The following is a 23,554-nucleotide window of genomic DNA, read 5'->3' as shown; positions in this document are numbered from 1 at the left end:
GGGGTGGTGGGAGTTAACAAAGCTGGTGGAGCTTTCCCGAGCGCAGAGACCAGAGTCGGGGGTCCGGATGCGCGGGTCCGGGCGGGGTCGGGGCCAGAGGGGTCGTGGGGCGGGTGTCCCACGGCGGATCACGCCTAGTAGATCCCGGGCGGTGAGCGCAGGCAAGGGAGGGTGTTGCACTTGACCAGAGACGCCTGGACCCCGGAGACCTGGACGCCGGTCACCGCCCCCACCCCCGCCCGTCTTGCGCTCCGCGGGGATGCCCCGGGCTCGACCTGGCTGGTCTGCCCCGGCGGCACGGGGATCTGGGCTGGGCGGCCAACCTGCCCGCGGTCCCCAGTTGGGTCTGGCTCAGGGCCGGCGCGGGGGAGGTGCAGCCCTCGGGGCGCTGGGGTAACACCCGAGAACTTCCCGGGCAGAGGGTGCGCGGGGGATTTCCATCGTTCACCCGGCGGCCCCCGTAGTGGGAGGGGTGGGGGGGACACTTGGGGTGATCCCAGGCTCGTGGGTGGGGGTTGGAGGACTCCTCCCTCTACTTCCCTCCACCCCTTTTCATACCCCCTAGAGGTCCCGGCGCTTTAAGCTCCTTGTCTTCTCCATTTCGGGTTAAAGATGGGTGGGTGACTTTGCGTGGGCGGAGCGCGTCAGGGTTTTAGGGGCTCCCCACGTTCTAGGTCATGTCTCCTGCCCTCTTCCTTGGCCTGCGATGGATGAGGTGTCCTTATGGTGGCAAAAGTCAGTACATGGCTAGTGGCTTTCGACCTTAATCCTTTGGGTTTGTTTTAAGGTAAACTGCTGGGAGTTTGGAGAACAAAAATTTCTTAATTATTGGATTTCTTTTGGGTTTTCTCTAAAGGAGGAAGTGGTAGAATCTTTTCTTTTTCCCTTTTCCTCCATTTGCATTCTTTGTGAGGTCTGTCTGCCTTGTGTTTTTTGTCCCGGATTAGTCTTGTTCAAGGATGGAGATTCCCAGGCATGGAGTCTTACAGCTTTTGGCTTCCATTAAGCAAATTTACTAACCTTTTAAAGGGAAAGTTAATTTTTGCCTACAGTCATTCTAGAAAAGTAGCATACGTTGATTAGATGAATTAATGCACTTGAGATTGTAACTTAGTTACTTAACATTAACTCCTGTTTTTTGAGGGAATTTAAATGAAATTACTTTTTTTAAAAAATTGGATGAAATAATGGGTTATATTTTATTTATAATAGTATAACTGAGAAAGCCTTTGATACTGAGTTTCGGTTGAGATCATCTGTTTAAGGTTCTTCGGATTCTGAATTTGAGTAGCCTTACTCTTTTTGAGGGATATTTTTTCTCCCTTTGCCTATCTTCCAAATTGCTTTTCTAGTTAAATGAAGCTTCTTCTAGTTACTTGGTGTTAGATTTAAAGAAATAGCTCAAGTGTTACCTTTGGTTAAGTGAACTTAGTTTAAGATTAAGAAACTGGTTTCAAACTGACCCTTTGGCCTCTGGAACAAATTCACATATAACTCTTCCTCCATCCCCTTTCTCTTCTTCCAGATTAAAGAAGAATGAAGTGTAATTGTTGAAGATAACTGGGCAATTTTTTGTTAAGTATCATTTTCAATTGTAGAAGTTCAAGTGGAGCCAGAGGCTCTTCTTACTGGTGTGAAGATTTACACAAGTCTTCAATTTGTCAGCACAGATCAACAGACCATTTTTAGAGGGGATACTCCCCCTCTCCTTTTTTGGTGTCCTTGGTGGCAAAAATTAAATTTGGTTGCATTATTTTGACTTGTGTTGGAGTCTAGGTTTTATGAAACAGTAATGGCATAAACTTTACACTTGCTTTGCTTAAAAAAAATACTAACCAAATGATTGCATTGAAGCTGGACCTCTTGAATTGAGAAATTGGTAACTTTGTTTTACACATATATGAAGAATCCAAGAAAAGCCTCCTCAGAATTGTACCTCTTAAGTTATATTTATTACTAGAAGCAAAGGAGAAATTTTATAGTGTTTGCAGTGAAATATACTAGGATATAAGCAGAACCAAAACAAAGTTGCAAAATCTATTGTGTAAGAAGATTTCTTTTTGGAAATTACAATTTTTTATGAATAAATTGAAAGTATTTGATACAGTTACTCTTCTTCAAAATAAGCAACTAAATAAAAATGCAAATCTCAGACTTAGTTATTTAACACAATAGTATAGTAATGGAAAACCTACAGGCAAATTTCTCTTTGGTTCAGGGCTCAAATAAAAAACTGAATGGGATGGGAGATGATGGCAGCCCTCCAGTGAAAAAACTGTTGACAGACATTCATGCAAATGGAAAAATGGTAAACAAGGTGCCAACGGTAAAGAAGGAACACTTGGATGAGTATGGAGAAACACCAATGGAAACTGATGGAGAGCATGTCAAGCGGACCTGTACTTCTGTGCCTGAACCTTTAAATTTAAATCCCAGTTTGAAACATACATTGGCACAATTCCATTTAAGTAGTCAGAGCTCTCTGGGTGGACCAGCAGCATTTTCCGCTCGGTATTCCCAAGAAAATATGTCACCTACTGTATTTCTGCCTCTTCCATCTCCTCAGGTTCTCCCTGGCCCACTGCTCATCCCTTCTGATAGCTCCACAGAGCTCACCCAGACTGTTTTGGAAGGGGAGTCTATTTCTTGTTTTCAAGTTGGGGGAGAAAAGAGACTCTGTTTGCCCCAAGTCTTAAATTCTGTTCTACGAGAATTTTCACTTCAGCAAATAAATACAGTGTGTGATGAGTTATATATATATTGTTCAAGGTGTACTTCAGATCAGCTGCATATCTTAAAGGTCCTGGGAATACTTCCTTTCAATGCTCCATCCTGTGGGCTGATCACATTAACTGATGCACAAAGACTTTGTAATGCTTTACTGCGGCCACGAACTTTTCCTCAAAATGGTAGCATACTTCCTGCTAAAAACTCATTGGCCCAGTTAAAGGAAACTGGCAGTGCCTTTGAAGTGGAACATGAATGCTTGGGCAAATGTCAGGGGCTCTTTGCACCTCAGTTTTATGTTCAGCCTGATGCTCCATGTATTCAGTGTCTGGAGTGCTGTGGAATGTTTGCACCCCAGACATTTGTGATGCATTCTCACAGATCACCTGACAAAAGAACTTGCCACTGGGGCTTTGAATCTGCCAAATGGCATTGTTATCTTCATGTGAACCAAAAATACTTAGGGACACCTGAAGAAAAGAAACTGAAAATAATTTTAGAAGAAATGAAGGAGAAGTTTAGCATGAGGAATGGAAAGAGAACTCAATCGAAGGCAAGTAGCAATTTTGAGTAATAGTTTACTTTGAAATCAAAATTTTATATCTAGAGTATAATTTACATGTTGTTAAGAAACACTGCTCAAGCAACAACAAAACACAAATCAATGTCATGTTACATCTGTACTGTAATTTTTAGGCTATATTTGTCTGTATATTTTCTCATTTGACCTTCCAAACAACCTGGTGGGAGAAGTAGGATTATTCCCATTTCACAGATAGATATGAGTTTGGGATGGGTGGCAGTTCCCAAAATTATATAGTCAGGGAGTGGAGGAGTTGGGCTTTGTTTGGTCCTGTGGTCATTTTCATACATCCTACCTCTTGATGACTAAGTCCTTTGTTTTCTTAGGACTCAAGATAGTTTATACTATTGGTATTATGGTGTTCTCTCCATTGACTAGCCTAAACATTTCTTATGGTGGACCCGAAACAGCATTTTTCAAAGTCACACCTGTGATACCTGATGTTTATACGATATTCAGGCTTGATCAGTATTGGAAACAAATAGAAAAGACATTTGTCTGAAGTATTTGTGATTCTAGTAACCAAGATATTTATTTTTTGGTACTGGGGATTGAACCCTGGGGTGCTTTACCACTGAGCTACATCCCTAGTCCTTTTTTATTTTTTATATTGAAATAGAATTTCTGAGTTGCTGGGGGCTCTTGCTAAGTTTCTGAGACTGGTCTTGAACTTGAGATCCTCCTGCCTCAGCCTCTTGAGTTGCTGGGATTACAGGCATGCACCACTGTGCCCAGCGCGAGATATTTTTTTAAAGTAAGGAATAATTTTTAAAATTTATGACACAGCTAGAACCAAGAAATTTGTTTTACATTAGTAAAGTATTAATATAACAAGTTTTAGCAAAGAGATCTAAAACTTATTATTCTCACTGCATTATCTGGTAGCTAAGCTAATATCTTCATTCTAATTAAGAATTTGAATGCCTGGGTAATAAGACAATTTGAATTATTAAATACTGTTTGATCTTGTTATTGTATATATCTTCCTACTTGACTTTAAATTGATATATAATAACAATACCAAACACTTCATTGTTTGAAATATGGCGTGCATTGCTCTTGAGCACTTTTGCATGTATAATTTATTTAATTCTTATAAAACAAATCTGGCATGTTTTGTTAAAACTTTAAATATTTTCACTATTAGTTTTTATTGCTTGACATATCTTTCTGATTTATAGACGTGAATGAAGCATATTAAATGACTGACCCAAAGTTGTTCATAGCTAAGTTAAGGGTGGATTAGAATTTAAGATTAGATGTCTTGTGCCTTATCATTGTACTCTTAAGGAGGGAAATTTACTTAGCATAGTTTTAAGACAGTGATTTACTTCTGAAACTTAAGATGGGAGACTTTTAGACTCATTTAGAGTAGTTTGCTCTGCTTGTTACTTCCCAAAAGGTTAGTACTTTAAATTCCTTGCCAGTGGCTACTAGATTCAGGTACAGTTATTAATTGGTTTTAAAACTCTATTGACTTCAAGGCAGTACTCAAAAGTTTGAAACTTGCTTACAGCTGTACTTCTACAATACTGGGGTTTGTGCTCAGAGGTGATCTGTTTTCACAATGTGATATGACCCTTTTTGATACTTACATTATCTTTGCCCCCAAGCTCTAAGTAGACACCCTATGCTTATATGTCTATAGGTGGCCATATTATTTGCCAGATATTTGCCAGATATTCTTTTTCAAATCTTTGTTACTCTTGACATAAGCATTTTGGGGATAGACTACCTTGCCTCTTTTCCTTCTCTGTGTTTGTATGAAAAAACAGAACCATGCCAGGGTTGAAGGAAGAAAAAGATGGAGGACATATTAACTGAAACTGAATGTGCTGGTGTTTGGTTAAAATTGAAACCATCCTTTATCTGGGAAGTAGTCCATTGTTGTCCCAGAATTTGTTAATTTGAATACACTTTTGCTTTTGGGAGAGGTGAGTTTTTTCCTCCCCATCTCTTTGCTATGTTATATGTTGCATTTTTGCAGCATTTGCTGTAGTGTTGTAGTTTATTTTTTCCCCCTCGGTACTGGGGAATCAAACCCAGGGGCATTCTATCACTAAGCTGCAACCCCCAGCCCTAATTTTTTTATTTTGAGACAGGGTCTCATTAAGTTGAAATTGTGATTCTCCTGCTTCAGCCTCCTGAGTTGCTGGAATTACAGATGTTCATTACCACACTTGGCTAGTAATTTGCTTTGTTATATTTTAATATTACTTCCAATTTTATCTGAATCAAAAGAATTTAAGAAAATTTTCAACAATCAGATCTTAAATTTTTTTGTTCATGTTTAATACCTATTTGAATTTTTTTAAAAAATTATGCTTGCCTCACTGCACATTTTAAAAATTTACTACTCAAAACTTTGTGAGGTAGTTTTTCTTTTTAATTTTTTTTTGTAGTGGTAGGTGGACAGAATGCCTTTATTTGTTTATTTTAACGTGGTGCTAAGGATCAAACCCAGTGCCTCACACATGCTAGGCAAGTGCTTTGCTGCTGAGCTACAACTTCATCCTGTGAGGTAGTTTTTTGAGGGTCTGTGAGTAAAGCAAGTTTGAACATGTATTCTCATGAGAGTAACTAGTCTCAGATGTAATATGTTCCTAACTGTGTAGCTTGATAGATGGTTGAGTCAGAGTTGTATGCAGATCTTTTCACTTGAAGTCTGGTAATTTTCCCTTTCTCTTGAAACAAATGTAGTGGCAGAAACAAAATTTTGAGGAACATTAGCTTTTCTTATCAACTTACCTTAGTATAATGGGTCTTAAATTCTGTATTAGCTTACACATATCTGTATAGACTAAAGTATTTAACTGGGACAGGCAACAGGGAGATGGTCCTTGATTAGGGAACATTTTTCATTATCTTGTGAGTCAGTAAGTTGGTTGTCAAACAGTCGACCAGAGGAAGATCATTTTATAAACTCAGACCAGGACTTTTTTTTTTTAATACTATACTAAATATAATAGCCTGTTACATAAAGGGCCTTATGTTTAGTGTGAATACTAATGTAGATATGCTTATATAGTTTATATAGTCAAAGTACTGTTTTTGAATTTTAAAAACCCCTGAAATAGATGATTGTTTGAAATGTAGCAACTTAATTATTTTAAGGATGAAAATGATACTAGCAGTGACCAACAAACTACTTACTTGCATAGCTAATGATTGTTCAATTTGCATAGTTAGGAGCTATATTTAGATGGGAGAAATAAGTTGTGTAAGGTCAGTGCTCTAAGTAAGGAACTGAATTTACTCTTTGAGGAAACTAAGGGTATATTATGAACATCTTTCTTATTCAGGTTGTAAAAAATATACTTGATTTTTAGACCTGCCTAGTTTGCTCCACATAATGATATTATCATACTGTCTGAAATGAGCTTTTTGTGCTTTTATTAGAAAAATGAATATTGTATTTTCTAGTACACCAATATGTGGGAAAATATCATATTTGTGATTCTTTTTCATATCATCAGTGGGTATTCAAACAGAATTAGATCAAATTAATTTTGGTCAATGGAATAAAGGTTGCTAAGCAAATTGATCATTTGTTAATAAAATTTGAAGGGTGATATTTACTTAAGATTATTTTTAAGCCTGTTAGACCATTTATAGTCAGTTAATAAAAAAATTATAGGTGATGCTTCACTGTTAATAGTATATGGCTAACAATTTCCACTTTACTAAGTTAAGGATGATATATGCCCTTGTAAGTATATTAAAACTTAGATTACTAATACTCAGATTGAGCTACTCTTAGTACATTTTTTACTTTTTAGTTAGGGGCAAAAAACCTTTATAGGCTATCTGTGTTATAAATAGAATCCTTAAAAAAATTTCCCGATTGGGGGTTGTAGCTCAGTGATAGAACATATACTTAGCATGCCCAAGGTTCTGGGTTTGATCTCTAGCACAGAAACAAAAAAGAAAAGCCAAAACAAAACTTCCCTGAAAGCTTACTAGTTGTTTTACTGCCTTTCGTTTTGCATTTTCATTTCAGTTCTTCATTTCTGCAGAGGTTTTTTGAGTACAAAAACCTCAAATTATAGTATAAAAATCTCTCCCCTCTTGCAATCTGTTGTACATTTGTTTAGGAAATGTGTTTCTCAGTATAAATCTAAATGAAGTCAGGACATATACTCCAGAGAATGGGCAACTATGAAGAGTTGTGATGGGACAAAATGCATTCCAGTAGTAATTATGGTAGATTTCATGGTCATTTGTTACCTCTGTGGTATAGTTTGCATTTTGTGATTAGCACAAGTTTTGATCAAGTGGAGATAAGGTCAGAGTCAGGTGAATTATTTGTGCTTATATGAGGGACCACGGTGAATATTGTCTAACTTTTTGGAATTAATGACTGTCTTCATGCATTTAGAGATTGATCGCCTCTCCCCACAACTTCCTTTAGAGCCTGGCATGTCAAAGGCTCTCAATGAAATCTTAATTTTTTTTTAACTGAATAATTTTTTAAAAAACAACACTAACTGTGTTTTAAAGAATTGGGATTCTTTTTGAAATGGTTTAACCTTTAATACATATATTTTACACGTGGACTCAAATGAGAGAATGAATGTGTATGTGAAAGTATTTTGGAAGTTAAAAGTTAAAAGTTACTATGGAAATGTAGGATGGTCAGGCCCCTGTGTAATTTCAGAAGACTGAGGCAGGAGGATTGCAAGTTCAATTTAAGGAGATTCAGTCTCAAAGTAAAAATAAAAAGGACTGGGGCTGTATCCAGTGGTAGAGCCCCCATGGATTCCCCAGTACCCCATACACAAAAAGAAATTTAGGATGATATTTCAATGATTATTGAAGTATGCATATGTATTTGGGGATTCCTTCTTCCCCTAATCATGTTCTTGGCTATACTAGAATTATGTGAAGCTATTCCTAAGATAGAAGATAGGCAAGGTAACTGTATACTGGATTCAAATGTGTCTCCCACTTAGTTGTTTGTACACAGTACACTAGTTGGATATTGTTTATTTACTTAAAGTATGTAGGAAGAAAGCGTGAAATAGGATTTTTATAAAAAATAGAAATAGTTCTGAAACATTTTTATTATTTTAGATTTACAATCTGAAAAGGTACATTGATTGGTTCTCATGGAGATAGTGCCTTTTCCATGACTTGGTTGAGGTTTTGAATGATAGAGACCTCACAGTCCATTTGGATCGCATAAGAATTTCATTAAGAATATCCCTCTGTTTTCTTATTGGGCCTTTGTAATGAGTTTAGAGTAATTAAGTTTTTGGAGCTCTTTCTATTAATAACAGGATTTGTAGATCCTCCCTTTTCCTGACATTTTATTGGAAATCTTAAGACTGGCATTGAGGATAGTGCCCCATATTTTAGGAATAGTGCCCCTGTTTTCAGAAATGCAGAATCTGTATCCATTTTTAGCATTAAAAAATAGAATCATCAGCATTTTTTAAAGGGACTTGTGAAAAAAATTAGGTATATATCCTTAGGTCTGAGTTTCTTTTCAAACTGTGTATTTCATCCACGGAGCCTTTCTTGTCTGGGGTTCTATGATATGTCTGGGGTTCTGAGGATATGTGATCTGAGTGAGGTCAGTTTTCCTGAGGATGGTACTTAGTACCATTCTGTAGGCACCATTCTACATTGTTGGAGAGAAATTGATTCACTCCGTACAAAGAATGCCTTGGGGCATTTCTAATTCTGTTGAGAACCTAGTTGAGAAGGGTCAGGAGGGTCATGAAATCAATTTAATGGGTCACCAGCATTTAAAAAAGAACATGAAATAGAATAAAATAGAAAATAGAGTATATCACACATAGTAAGATTAATCTCCATTTTGATATTGCCAATTTACATTTTTTGAAGGTCCAAATAATCTGAGGCCACAATTTTTAAAAAGTATACTAAGATGATAAAAAAATAAAGCCTTGTATTTATTCAGATTAATAAAAGTTTTGACATTTCAGTGAAAATATACTTATGATATTGAAGGTTCCACAGAGTTGCATATTAAATGTTTTGAACACCACAGAATTCCTGCATGTGTGTGTAAACATATATATACTTTTGAAGTCCTAGGAATTAACAGGATTTTTATCAGCCTATTCCTTTTAAGTTATGAGGGACTGACAGACTAACAATTTCACATGAAGGATGTAAGGTAATAGTTGCACATTTATTTTTAAGAACTTCAGCCTTTGCTTTTCCTGTGAGTATTTTTAAGTACTTCAAACCTAAAATCGACTTTGTGAGGTAGGTGGTATGATTAGTCTGTGGGAACAGCAGGCATTGCTGTGACTCCTGAAAATCCATTTTTGATAAGTTAGTGCAGATGCTTAGATCATATTGTCCCAGTTTTGCATTAGGTTGATTAATTCTAATAATTACAATGAAGTGAGGCTCAAGACTAAGCCTTAAAATCTCATAAGTAGCTATTTGTTACCTTGTAACAGTATTCCATTTCAGTTGTTGAGACACTCATTCACAACATGTTGGAAGTATTGAAACCTGATACTGTACAGAGGGATTTGGTTTCTTCAGTAAGAGTTGTTGGCAGCTGTCTAGTAGGGTGTCTTTTGTATATTTCTGAGAATCATTTATGGGACACTTGACTAGCTTAGTAGTATAGGTATTAAAAAGGTCCTGATAGATACATTCACTTGTATCAAAGAAGTTATTTCCTACTTATGTAATACCCGTTATGTGTTTGATAAGCTTGATAATGATATATGTTGGACTAGCATAAAACTAATGTGCATTACATTTTACTTCTTGTGTAATCATTCCATTAATATGATAGACTGTTAAATTTACCAACCTGCTTACTGTCTTAGGAACACAAAAATTAATCTTCATCATTTTTAGCATCTTTTAAATTGTTTTTAAAAATAATTTTCCATATAGTTTTTAAAAAGTTTTATTCTTTGAAAAAAGAGTACTTTTTATTTCAAAAATTTCAAAAATTTTTCAGTACTTTGAAGCATTTGTATTTAGAACTTTGAGATCATAATACTAATCTGGATGCTGTAATGAAAAACTAGAGTGCCCATCTAAAAGTAGTTTATTACTGAGCATTTGTCTAGGACTTCTAAAGGGTTTGTTTTGTTTTTGCTGGTACAGATTGGAATATTTGTATGATAACAGTGGTACTAAGTGGGTGGAACTGCTTTGGTATTTAAAAAGTGGTAACTTCTTTTTAATAAATAAATCAAGCTCTCTGAATTATTTGTCATTATGAGACTAGTGTGCATTGTATTACCAAAATACAATAGTTCTTTAGTAGGAAATCCAATTATCAGAGTCATGTGTATAAAGACCATAATAAGATGCAGAAATTTAGAGAAACTTCTGTAAAACACATTTTCTAATTTTTTTAATTAAAAATTAAGCATACATTTTAGGGTCATTTAAAATTCAGCGTTGCTTTCCTAGCTATTATTTGGAGTTTTATGACTTAACGAATCTTTGGAATGAAATAATATATCTGAAATTTTGCTTACGTGTGTGAAGTGAAATGCCATCTGTTCCTTTTGGGGTAGTTAATGGTGGGGAAGATGAGCAATAAAAGCATTTAGAAATGTTAAGGATCTAACTTAAGCTACTAAGTGATCATCTCTCTATAACCAAATCACATAATATATTTTATTTTTATTTTTTTAAAGAATTTTTTGTAGTTGTAGATGAACACAATACCTTTGTTTATTTTTATGTGGTGGCTGAAGAGCAAACCCAGTGCATCACATGTACTAGGCAAGTGCTCTGCCACTGAACTTCAGCCCCAGCCCCTAATGTGTTTTATTTTAATGTTTAAATTATTCCCATATTGAAAGGTAAGAGAGAAAAGTCAATAGATGGCTCATATCTTGGTATCTAATTTTTATTCCAGATCAGTAGCATTACTACTGTGCCATTTAATTGTTCTTTTTTGAAAACCTAATTTGCATGTTGGTACAAATGCAGAGTAGATCAGAAAATCTGGAATGTTCGAGAATGTTTTGTTGTGTAATATGTACTTTTCTTAATTCTTTTAAACATGCAGTTAGGATAATTTGTTATAAATGTCTTTGTGGCTTACCACAGCATATTAGATAAAACTAACTTGTAGCATTTAATCATGGTTAGTGTTGTGCATGTCACTGTCATTTTTATTATTTAATTTGTATATGTGATAAAATGCAGACTGTTGGACTTCTTTGGTGCTTCATGGAATAGGATTTCAAATACGAAAGAGACTCTTGAAAGTGAATATTTGAATGAAAGACAGGGTGGTAGGTATTGAAAATTTAACCTCGGGTGGTTGTTCCATCAGAGACCGGATAGTAACTTAGGGTTGAATGGGAAATTCAGACATTGGCTAGTGACTACACTAGCTAATCTTAAAGGGAGATTTTCTTAGAACCTGTGGTTTGTGACTCTGTTAGTAGATTGGCTTGAGAATAAGAAATTAAGCATATGTCTAAAAATAAGCATATGTGCTGGCAGTTGCTTAAAGTAGTGTCTAAAGTTTAGGGACATCATAGAAATAGACACTGGATTTGGATTGTGAATAAAACTTCATTCAAACTGTTAGAGTCAAGCAGGATGCATAAAATTCTTTAAAAGGTAGATGCTCATTAAGTTGCCAGACTTTTTACCATTTCTCTCTTTTTTATTCCTTTATTTACACATATGGCTCATCCTTTAGCATTGGGGTGAAAAAAAAAAAGCTTACCATATTTATAAAGAAATATGTTTACTGATAGTTATTAACAAAGTGGTTTTGGATTTAATTGGCCAAAGTAGAATGTTATATAGTTACTAGTCTAACAGACACTGTAGAGGTGGGATACACTCTAGCTGACTATAATAGCAAGAATAAGAATCAAAGTTCCCAATGCTGTACGTTCACATAGTACTCTTGTTTAAAATAGATTCTACATGTATGACATTTGATGAAGTCATTTCTGGTAATCCATATTGAAACTATGGTGTGGTAGTTCATGTAGCACTCTTTTGAGTTTCAGGTGATTAGGTGTGGTCCTTTTAGGAAAGAATGCCTTACTGCCTTACTAGAAGGTGATTGTTAAGAATGTAACTCCTCTTTACCTTTGGCCCTTTCAAGTTGACAGATAAAATTAACCATCAGGCTGGGGTTGTAGCTAGGTGATAGAGTATTTGCTTAGCCTGTTTAAGGCCCTGGGTTTGATTTTTAGCATTGGGGGTGGTGGTGTATGTATATATACATATACATGTACATACATATATACACAATACATATATAGACATATACATACATCAAATAAATAAATAATTACATTTTCCCTTTAATAAACTTTCTCTTCCACATTTTTCTGCAGACAGATACAACATCAGGAATGGAATTACAGTCATGGTATCCTGTTATAAAGCAGGAAGGTGACCATGTTTCTCAGACACACTCTTTTTTACACCCCAGGTGAGTGGTATTTATTTGTTCATTCATTCATTTACCCATTCATTAAACAGCTATCTACCAGCTGCTATTCTGGGAACCTTGGAATTCACTGTATAGTGTTAGGCTTTCTTGTTCATAGAATATCTTTGAATATTCAAAATTGTTTTTAGGTAGGTACATTGGGGTTCAAGTATCTTTTGTTTCTATTTGTCATTATAGGGAAATTATAGGAGGATTATATTATTTCCTCTTATTAGAAAAAATTCAAAGAAAGAATCTAAAATGAAATTAATTATAAATTGTATTGGTTGTTTGAGATAACCTTTACTTGGTATTTCTGTGTTTTTTTCCTAAAAATAGGTCATTTCCTTTTGCCTTGAATAAATAATGAAAATTCTCCTTTAATTTCTTCCTTTCAAGAGATAAACCAACTCTTCAAAAGAGTTTGGTGTGTAACTTTGATATTTTAGAAAGGAAGTCTTTTGAAACTTTGAGCTTTTATAATAACCATATCCTTCAAAATCAAATTTTCATTTAAAAAATTTTAGTTATAGATGAACACAATACCTTTATTTTATTTATTTTTATGTGGTGCTGAGGGATCGAACCCAGTGCCTCACGTGTGCTGAGTAAGTGCTCTAACACTGATCTATAACCCCAAACCCAGGTTTTCTTGTTTTTGACAAAATACATCATAGATTATAAGCTCTTTATATACTGAGTCCTAGATTTTTATCTGCTGCTGTAAATAAATCTAAATTCCCCCACGCATGGTGATGAGTCTCAGTCTTATTTACACCAGTCTTATTTATACTTGTACAAAATCACTGTTAATCCTATTGCATTCAAAGACTTTTGGGTACTATTAAATCTATTTGTCAGTGTTTTTTTGTTTTGTTTTTTAGCAGAATATTGAGTTTTCAGATCTAGAGTTCATGAGATTGATAAAGAGAAAAAATGTAGATGTCCTATACAAAGAAAATGAGATATAAGAGATTATCAGAAGGTTAGGGGATAAAGTATTAGTTAAATGGTTGTATCTTTTCACTAAAGTTTATTTAAATTTAGTTAAAAATATAGTTAAATATCTAGCTTAAATTTGTTCTATGAGCTTTGTAGATAATCTGAGCTGTTTTATGTGAGCTTTGACCCAATTTGGTAGTTATCCTTTCAATCTAAATTTTGCACAATTTTTTATTGCTGTTTTGTCAAATAAGTAGGAAGTACTAGTCTTTTAAGATTGATCCGTGAGGTTTGATACAAGGCGAATTACCTAGTACCTGGGCAACATTCACAGCATTCACCTGTTCTCTCTTTCTGAGTTCCTTAAAGGGCCCTGGGAGCTCCTCATTGAACTAACATGGATTATGCCAGTCATGCAGAGGGTGACTAAAGCAGTCTCACTCTAGCAAAGAGCAGGGGTTCCCTGCTTTGGGGTAGTGTTTTAGTCAGCTTTTTCAGCTCTGTGACCAAAATACCTGACAAGAACAATTTATAGGGGAAAAAGTTTATTTTGAGCTCATAGTTACAGAGGTTCATCCGTGATCTGTGGACTCCATTGCTCTGGGCCCCAGTGAGGCAGAACAGCTTGATGAAAGCTATGGTTGGAGGGAAGCTGTCAGGTCATGGCATCTAGAAAGAAGAAAAAGGGGAGCCAGATACAACCCCCAAAGACAAGCCTCCAATAATCCATCTCCTATAGCCACGCCCCACTTGCCTACAGTTAACACCCAATTAGTCCTTTGAAATTATTAATCTGTTCAGTGAATCGACCACTGATTAGGTTATGGCTCTCACAGTCCAATCATTTCACATCTGAACATTTCTGCATTTTCACAGGAGCTTTTTTGGGGTACCTCATATCCAAATTCCAACAAGTAGTGTATAGTCTTTTCTCTTTCTGGAGTAAACTTTATTTACTCATTGACTCACCTACTCTGCAACTCTGTGAAGTGCAGCATGCTTTTAGTTCTCTGGTGTTTTAAGGGTAGGGGAAGAGACTTGGTTTTTTTCTCCAGCAAGTATCTTTTTAATGCTAAGAAATTACTTACAAAATAACAAAATCCCTCATAATTTTGATCATAATGCCTACAGTACTCATTTTTTTCCCCCAAGAAATCTTTTATATGACTCATTTTCTGAGTTGTTATATTGTGTATTTTGGTAAAAAAAGAAGAAATTGAATTTGACCATTGAAATATGTCACATACTTTGACTTGTACCTAATGTAATATATAAATATGTGCCTTATCTTGGTTTTCTTTATTTTCAGCTACTACTTATACATGTGTGATAAAGTGGTTGCTCCAAATGTCTCACTTACTTCTGCTGTATCCCAGTCTAAAGAGGTCACAAAGACAGAGGCAAGTAAGTCCTTATCAAGACAGCCAGAGAAGCCTCACACTAGTAATAAACATCAAAAAACAGTGTCTTACCCAGATGTCTCCCTTGAGGAACAGGAGAAAATGGATTTAAAAACAAGTAGAGAATTATATAGCCGATTAGGTGAGTATATTCAGGAATTATATTTAAAAATCAGATATCTAAAAACTTATTTTAAAAGAGGTTTCTGTTTTTGCTGATTTTCCAGATAATTGAAACTTTTACCTTAAAAATGCCACCTTTCAAAACTCAGGGTGATTTCTGTACTTTTCTAGAATGAATATAGCAATGGAAGCTAATGAGACAGATATAGATAGGCTATATAGTTTCATACTGCAAATGATTTTTGTCATTTTTTAAATTTCTACCTTTTCTTGCTATCAGATTCTTTAGTAGGTTTTGTTTTGTTTGGTTTGGTACTGGGCATTGAACCCAGGGGTGCTTAACCAGTAAGCCGCATCTTCAGTCCCTTTTTGTATTTTATTTAGAGATAGGGCCTCACTGAGTTGTTCAGTGCCTCACTAAGTTGACTTTGAACTTTTGATCCTCCTGCCTCATCCTCCAAACTACTGGGATTATGGGCATGTGCCACTGTGCCTGGAACTTTTTTTTCACCCAATTTGTTATGAACTGAGAAGCCATTTAATGAACTTTAAGAAGTAATACTGATATGTAAGAGTGGTTAGGTATCGAACCCAGAGAAACTAAGTCATGAAATAAAGCAAGGATTGAAAGTTGTGGGAGCCAACCAGATGGCATAAATGCAGAATGCTAGCTGGTCATTTAAAAGGAAAAAAAAAACCTTGTTATCTATGGTGCCTTTTAAAATACTGTGGACCAAATGAAACATGTCTACTCAAATATTACCTGTGTTATATTCCATGTGGAAGCACAGCTTTGCTTAGTGCTTAGGCAGTGTGACAATTATTTTAGCCATTTTGGAACAGTTGGAGAGGCTTCATTTAACTGTTTTCACAGAGAATTGAGATTCTTGAGAAATTTCTATACTTTAATTTTGAGTTTTTTTTTTAAACAGTACTGGGGGTTGAAACCAGGGCTTTGTGCATGCTTAAGCACAAGCATTCTACCACTGAGTTGCATACCCAGCTCTCATTTTGAGATTTTCAAAGCTAGTTTCCTTTGGATTTAGGTGTGTCGAACAATAATTAGTAATATGCCATTATGTCATATTTGCATTATATTGTATTTCCTAAATTCTAGTGATTTTTAAAAACCAGTTGAGATATAATTCCCATACCGTAAAGTTTACCCCTTTAAGGTGTATAATTTAGTGGTTTTTAGTATAATCACAAAGTTTTGCAACCATCCCAACTATTTAATTCCAGAACATTTTCATCACCCTGAAAAGAAACTATGATTTTTTAGCAGTAACTCTATTCTATTTTTCCCATAGCGTTTGGCAGTCATTAATCTGTTTCTGTTGTATGGATTTTCCTATTCTAGATGTTTCACATTAAAAGAATCATGCAATGTAGCTTTTGTATGTGGCTTCTTTCACTAATTATGTTTTCTCAGAATGTGTTGCATTCGGTATTTTTCTTTTTATGGCTTAATAATATTCCATTGTATGGAGGTATTATATTTTGTTTATCCCTTCATCTGTTGATTGATAGTTGCATTGTGTCTACTTTACAGCTATTATGAAATATGCTGTTGTGCAAACTGTGTACAAGTTGTAGTGTGGACATGTTTTCAGTTCTCTTGATAAATTTAGGAGTAGAATTGCTGGATCACGTGGTTGGTATGTTTATGTATTCAGGGACTGTCAGACTTTTCCAAGCACCCTATACTATTTTATATTTCTGTTAGTAGCTTGTGAGTTTTCTAATTTCTGCACATCTTTTTGTCAGTGCTTGTTTTTGTCTTTCAAATATAGCCATTGTAGGTTGTGAAGTGCTATCTCATTGTGGTTTTGATTTGTAATTCTCCAATTACTAACGATGTTGAGTATCTTTATGTTTTTCTGGCTATTGCGTATTTCCTTTGGGGAAAAATCTTTTTCAGATGCTTTGCTTAATTTTAGATTGGGTTATCTCTTCATGGTTAAGAGTTCTTTATATATCTAGAAAACTAGATCCTTATCACATTAATTTGTTACTTTGTCAGTTATCTTTTTACTTTCTTGTTAGTGACTCTCAAAGCATAATGGATTTTAGTTTTTGTGAAGTCTGATTTATTTTCTTTGGCTACTTGCTTTAGGTGTCATATCTAAGAAACTTTCCTAATCCAAGGTTAGGAAGGTTTATATTTAAGTGTTTTAGCTCTTATAGTTAGGTCTTCACTGCATATTGAGTTAATTTTTGTATGTGGTATGAGGTCCAGTCTCGTTCATTTGCAAGGGAATACAGTTTCCCATTTGTTGAAAAGACTATTTTTCCTTGATTACATTGTCTTTGGCACACTAGTCAAAGCATAATTGCCTACAAAAGTATGGATGTGTTTATTTCTGAACTCAGAATTTTTTTCCCACTGATGTGTCTGTTCTTAAGTCAGCATCTCCAACCATCTTCATTTCTGTAGCTTTGTAGTGAGTTTTGAAATGGGGAGTCATGAGTCCTCCAATTTTATTATTATTTTTCAAGATTGTTTTGGCTATTTTGAATTCCTTGAATTTCCATGTGAATCTTAAAATATGCTTGACAATTTCTGCAAAAAAACCCCACAAAAACAAAACCAAACAACAACAACAATGACAACAAAAAACCCAAGCTGGAAGCTGGAGTGTTTTGATAGGGACTGTACTGCATAAGTCAGTCAATTTAGGGAGTACAGCTGTTTTTTAATATTAAGTTTTCATTCATGAACATGGGATATCTTTCCATGTATTCATGTTTTTATTTCCTTCAGTCATGTTTCATAATAGTCAAAGTGCACACCTTTTGTTAAATTTATTAAGTATTTATTTTGATTTGTAAATAGACTTCTTTTCTTCATTGCATTTATGGATTGTTCTAGTGACTTTTAAACAGAGTGATATTCATACCTTATTTAATTTTTTTGTCCTGTCAAAGATCCATCGATCTCAAATAATTCTACAAGTAAAAAGAAATCAGAGTCTGCTACTTGCAACTTAGTAAGAGACCCAAGCAATCATGATGCTGCAGCTTCATCTTCCCTTCTTGTCAAAGATGTTATTTGTGAGGATGATAAGGGGAAAATCATGGAAGAAGTAATGAGAACTTACGTAAAGCAACAGGAGAAACTGAACTCAATTCTGCAAAAGAAGCAACAACTTCAGATGGTAAAATTATTATCTAAACAATGACATTGTGAAAAAATGCTTTTGCATATTCTTAGTAAGGAAAGTCAAGATGAGGTGCTGCAAATATATTTAAGATTACTCAGTTTTACACTGATAAGCAATTTTAACCTACTTTAAAATTTTTAGAGAAAATAGATTTTCAAGATAATTCGTCATAGAACTAATAAGCTGAATTTTAGGTTTCGTTTTCTTTCTTTCTTTTTTTTGGTGGTACTAGGAATTGAACCCAGGGCCCTTTACCACTAGCTACATCTTCAGCCTTTCTGCTTTTTATTTTGAGACAGGGTTTCACTAAATTGCTGAGACTGACCTCAAACTTGTGATCCTCCTGCCCCGGCATCCTGAATAGCTAGAATTATAGGGGTGTGCTGCATGCCCAGCTTAAGTCTTTTCTGCTGTATTTTTTTCCTGAACTTAAATTTTTTAATGATAGAAATAAAGTAAAAATAATATTGTGTTTATGTTATAGGAGGTGGAAATGTTGAATAGTTCAAAAGCTATGAAGGAACTCACTGAAGAACAGCAGAATTTGCAGAAAGAGCTTGAATCTTTGCAGAATGAACATGCTCAACGAATGAAAGAATTTTATGTTGAACAGAAAGACTTGGAGAAAAAATTGGAGCAGGTAATGAAGCAAAAATGTACCTGTGACTCAAATTTAGAAAAAGACAAAGAGGCTGAATATGCAGCACAGGTAAGAATTATTCAGTTTGTATCAAGATGCACTTTCAGCATAGAAGTGGAAACTATTCCTTCTCTATTAAAGGAATTCCTTTTGGCCAGGTTCATTTTGCTAGGCTAGATTTCAAAATAGATAATTCTGTTAAATGTAATTTTCATGCTGTTATTGTTTCAAGGTAGTTTTGTCCTTTGTTACTTTCTTACTTTAAACTTTTATTGTGTTCCTGTAATTTAATTACCTAAATCACTAATGACTAGTTCTCTGAATATAAAATTCTATATTATGTTGGACTGGGATATAGCCCAGTGATACAGCACTGGCTCAGCATGCCTAAGGCCCTGCATTTGATCCCAAGTACCACAAAAATAAATAAACATTTTACATTATTTTAATATAGTATTTGGACTTTCAAGTCAACAAATTAATAAAATTGAACTGGTTCCTGCTATATTCAGAAGCACTGGAGGCAAAAAAATAAATAAGTCCTTTTTTGTTAATAGTAGCTAACCATACAGGGAAGATTAACAAATAAGCAGGCTGTGATGAGAGGTAAAGTGTAGGGCATGATGAAAGTGCTTTGAAGGTGTTTGCTTCTTTTGATTCTTTGCTTTTCTCTGAATGTTATGTCAAATGTCAAATTAAAAGTATTAGATATTCAAGGGGATTGTAATATGCATGAAATAATTAACTTTTTAAAAAGTAATTTGAAAATAGGTTTTTACCATGGTAGCAAGATTAAATGGAATAATAAAACTGAATGAAAACTGACACAACCTTTTAAATCACACAGTTGGCAGAGCTGAGACAGAGATTGGACCATGCTGAGGCTGATAGGCAAGAACTCCAAGATGAACTTAGACAGGAACGGGAGGCAAGACAGAAATTAGAGATGATGATAAAAGAGCTAAAGCTGCAAATTTTGAAATCATCAAAGACCACTAAAGAGTAGAAACTGCGAAAGAGATTCATCTGTGTATGACTGACAGAGTTTTTTGTTTGTTTATTGCTTGCTTTGGTGATTGAATCCTGAACATCTTATCTGCATGAGGATAACTAGGCTTTCTGTTCATTTGTAGATCAGAGAAAGTGAAGAGATTATATATTAGTACATAAATTTTTACATTTTCCAAATGAATGAAATGTATGTTTCTTTGTACTTTTTTTCCACTCAGCTTGTTAACAGTAGTATATGGTTTCAACTAGTAGATAATCTACCTATATTTCTAATGCAAAATTAATAATTGTGTACTTTTTAAAAGCTGCATATTGATGGAAGATAGCTGTGGTCAATTTTGTCATCCATATTTCAAACTCAATGTTAAACAAAATGGTGTTATTTAATTCAAATATGTAATGTAGAACTACTCAAGGAGTTGAGTCTCCATTTTTTTCACCAACACAATCTCCTTTCTGAATTGATATAGTACATTCATTATTATATATAAAATTTGCTTTTACTTTGTTCAGAATGTGAAACTGAATTTCCACCAATTTTCTTCTTTTTGGTGTCTTCTAAAAGGAATTTCATTGATGAAGTTATAGCATACCCATGGACACAATGGGCAAAGATAACATGCTTTATTAGTTATGCTTTGCTGCTGAACACAGGAAGCAGTTATAATTTGTCTTTCAATTTAAATGTGATTATATTTAGAATTTTCTTGACTTCAGAAAAATAATTTCTGAACTTTTTAATGGTGTTAATAGTGGTGTGAAAATATTAATGTTCTTAAGAAAACTGATTCCATTGATGTACATTGGTTTCTATACAATCCATAATCCTCCTGTACAGTTTTTATATGAGGTTATGGGTCTTATTGAAATTTATATAATGGATTTGTTTTCCTTTAAATTATAAAATATTAAACACCTTAAAGGTTTGGTCTTTTGTATGTTTAAATGTTATCTTACCAAATTTGCACGAATGGACCATTTTCAATTGTTCTTTGATATCAAAATCAGGAATTTACAGTATACTGTGAGTGTCTGATAGGTTAATGTAGGACAGTTTAGTTATTTGCTCCTGAAAGATTTCTGGATAATTTTTAGATGTCAAAGGAATTTCGGAGTTTGGAGAAGGGCAACATCTGCACTTTTTTTTTTAAGTTTTTGCACAAAAAACCTAGAAAATGTTTTTAATCGCAAATCTCATAGTAGTTAGTTCTTAGTTTTAAAGTTATTAAGTAAAATTCTCAATATTAAGTTTTCTGAAGGAAGATCGATACTACTATTCCATGAGTTTTTTGTTTTTCATGTTCTCTCATAAGGTACTATATGAAATTACTGAAGAAAGCTAAATTTATTTTAAAAATAAATTAGCTAGAGTTAAAGTTATAAACTATTTTCAGCATAGAAGGCAGATATCTAATGGTATAGAACTTCAAAAATTACTAGGTTATCATTTAACTAGTTATTTTAACATTTTGCTTAATGGTACTCACACATCCAAAAAGAACTTTTGTACTTCACAAAATGTAGTTTATTTTCTAAATAATGTGTAATTTGCATTTAAGCTTTACTATAAGCTTTTACTATAATGAGCTTTACCCTATAGCTTAATTGGTTGATTCTCGAAATCTCCTCAAGGAGGAACAAAGTGAAAATGACAAGCAGAAACATATTAAAAATTATGTATCCTCCCAGTGCCATTGATTTAGATCTGGAGAAAGAAGAATCACAAACATTTATAATGTAGTTTTATTTTAGCTGTGAATTAGTTGTGTCATAACTCAGCTTTTTGTAGACATACTCAAGCATCTATAATTCCATTTATTTTTTTAATTCCCTCAAAACCTTTCTGCTTATGTTACTTAGTAAATGATAAGCTTAACCTAAGTTTCACCTCTAAACTTCTGAAATAAATTTCTTAGTCTTTGAAATATGTTACTTTAGAATTCTAAGTGGTAAGTAACACTGTTCAATTCTTGATTTAGAATTGAGTAAAGAAATATTTTTTATAGTCCTTTACGGAAGAAAACTTGCCATGTGACATATTATAGTCTTTGTTCTCCAGAAGATTCATTGATGTGCCATAGGTTTCTTTCTAACTTCCTTGCAAATAGTTTTTCAATTGTAAATATACCTGTTATTGTTAGAAGTAACTTTAAGTTAAATTGCACCATATAGCTTGAAAACAATATAGAAATTTTTGTAATACTTTACAAGTGACCTCTGCTGAAGTATCTTATCCATATAAAACTTATTCTCCTATTCTTTGCATGCTCTTTTTGTGTGCTGATTGCTAGCTTAGTTTGTTTTGATGTTAGTTTTTGTGTGCCAAGTTCGCTTGCAAGCAGATTTTCCATCAGACTTCATATTATTATTTTTAGGAAAAATGAAATTGTTCAAAAAGCTGCATTAAAGGATCAGCCTAAAAGAATTTGCTAGAGCATTTTACAAGGAAGAAAGACAATTTTCTTACTGGGTGATGAGTGATTTTTAATTTGGGTAGTGATAGTGTATCTATAACATAAACTTTATGAGAAAAACGTACCAAATCTATAAAGGTAGTAAACGGAAAACCTGCGGTCAATGAGGATGCTCTTAAGCCACCCTAATTTCACAAATGGCAACTTTTTAACACTGAAAAGTTTGACCAACAACATAAGTTTGACTTGTGCTTTAATTTTTGTAAAGTTTTTTTTTTTTTTTTTTTTGCTTAAATTTCTGTGTCCATGAGAAGTAGGGTGTTTTATGCTCCTTGGACTAGTTTTATAACATATTTAATATATTACCAGTTTAGATATAAAATCATTTGTATATATTGAATTGTAAAACAAGTAAAGTAGGTAAAATAGACCAAGTACTATGATATTAGCAGGTTTTCCATATCTTTTAGAAGAGATGACAGAAGAACCAGTTTATTTGCACATCTGTGGCTTCTGTTTGAAGGAAAGTGAAATGACAGGGAAACACAAGTAATATAAAACAGGCTTAAAGTATTTCCCTAGAACTAATTGCAAAGCTAATACTGAAGATTTTGATCAGCTTCTGAAATTTTCTTCTTAACGATAAGATGTTCTGATTACTTAGGGAAGAATAATCACTTTTATTTGCCCTTTATGCATTTAATCCACTTGGCAGGACATTAAAATTACTATAATGAAAAATTGTGCTCATACTGTACATCTATTCCTGTGCTTGGAACTACTTGTTAATAGTTTTTATTGATGCTATCAGCAATAAGGGACATAACTGCTGTATTATATGTTGATGAATTGAATAAACTGCTTACATTTTTTTTCTAGTATAGAATTCTTAAGCCTTTCCACTATTGGAAGAAAAGCATATGGGTATTTTATAATGCATCTTCTTTAAAAGGACAGTCTTTTTTCTTTTTTGTAAAATCTTTCCACTTAACTGGCTTCTAAACAATATAATGCAATTTGGAGCCTGCTTAGAAATAGAATTAAATGTCTTAGGTAGTGCTACTGTTTTTCAATTAGAAATATAAAAAAAATTAAAAATGAAGCCCAGAAAACAAAGTAGTTTAATATAAAA

The 23,554-nt window shown here is 34.2% G+C and overlaps 1 protein-coding gene across 5 annotated transcripts; it reads left to right on the top strand.

Annotated features, from left to right (window-relative positions):
* Window positions 1-485: 485 nt before the first annotated feature.
* On the top strand, window positions 486-22,882 carry SKIL (SKI like proto-oncogene). Of its 5 annotated transcripts, none has more exons than XM_079101501.1 (6): window positions 486-3,280; window positions 12,631-12,728; window positions 14,980-15,212; window positions 18,122-18,351; window positions 18,842-18,997; window positions 19,845-22,882. In XM_079101501.1, the coding sequence occupies exons 1-6, from the start codon at window positions 2,183-2,185 to the stop codon at window positions 20,001-20,003; spliced, it is 1,974 nt and encodes a 657-aa protein (XP_078957627.1). In that variant the 5' UTR covers window positions 486-2,182; the 3' UTR covers window positions 20,004-22,882. The 5 variants fall into 5 exon arrangements, with proteins under 5 accessions (XP_078957627.1, XP_078957629.1, XP_078957628.1 ...); XM_079101503.1 differs by having other exon boundaries at window positions 486-3,284; window positions 12,635-12,728; window positions 14,980-15,074; window positions 18,842-19,066; XM_079101502.1 differs by having other exon boundaries at window positions 489-3,280; window positions 14,980-15,074; window positions 18,842-19,066.
* Window positions 22,883-23,554: the final 672 nt, after the last annotated feature.

Source organism: Sciurus vulgaris (assembly GCF_902686455.1).
Source record: "Sciurus vulgaris genome assembly, chromosome: 10".
NCBI classification, from domain to species: domain Eukaryota; kingdom Metazoa; phylum Chordata; class Mammalia; order Rodentia; family Sciuridae; genus Sciurus; species Sciurus vulgaris.
This window is presented reverse-complemented; position numbering and strand designations above follow the sequence as displayed.

Bases quoted from the DNA above. Each gene is read 5' to 3' on its own strand.
- SKIL (XM_079101500.1), top strand. From the start codon at position 2,183: ATGGAAAACCTACAGGCAAATTTCTCTTTGGTTCAGGGCTCAAATAAA. The intron at 3,285-12,634 runs GTAGCAATTTTG...TTCTGCAGACAG, and splicing joins GAGAACTCAATCGAAGGCAA to ATACAACATCAGGAATGGAA. The intron at 15,213-18,121 runs GTGAGTATATTC...GTCCTGTCAAAG, and splicing joins AGAATTATATAGCCGATTAG to ATCCATCGATCTCAAATAAT.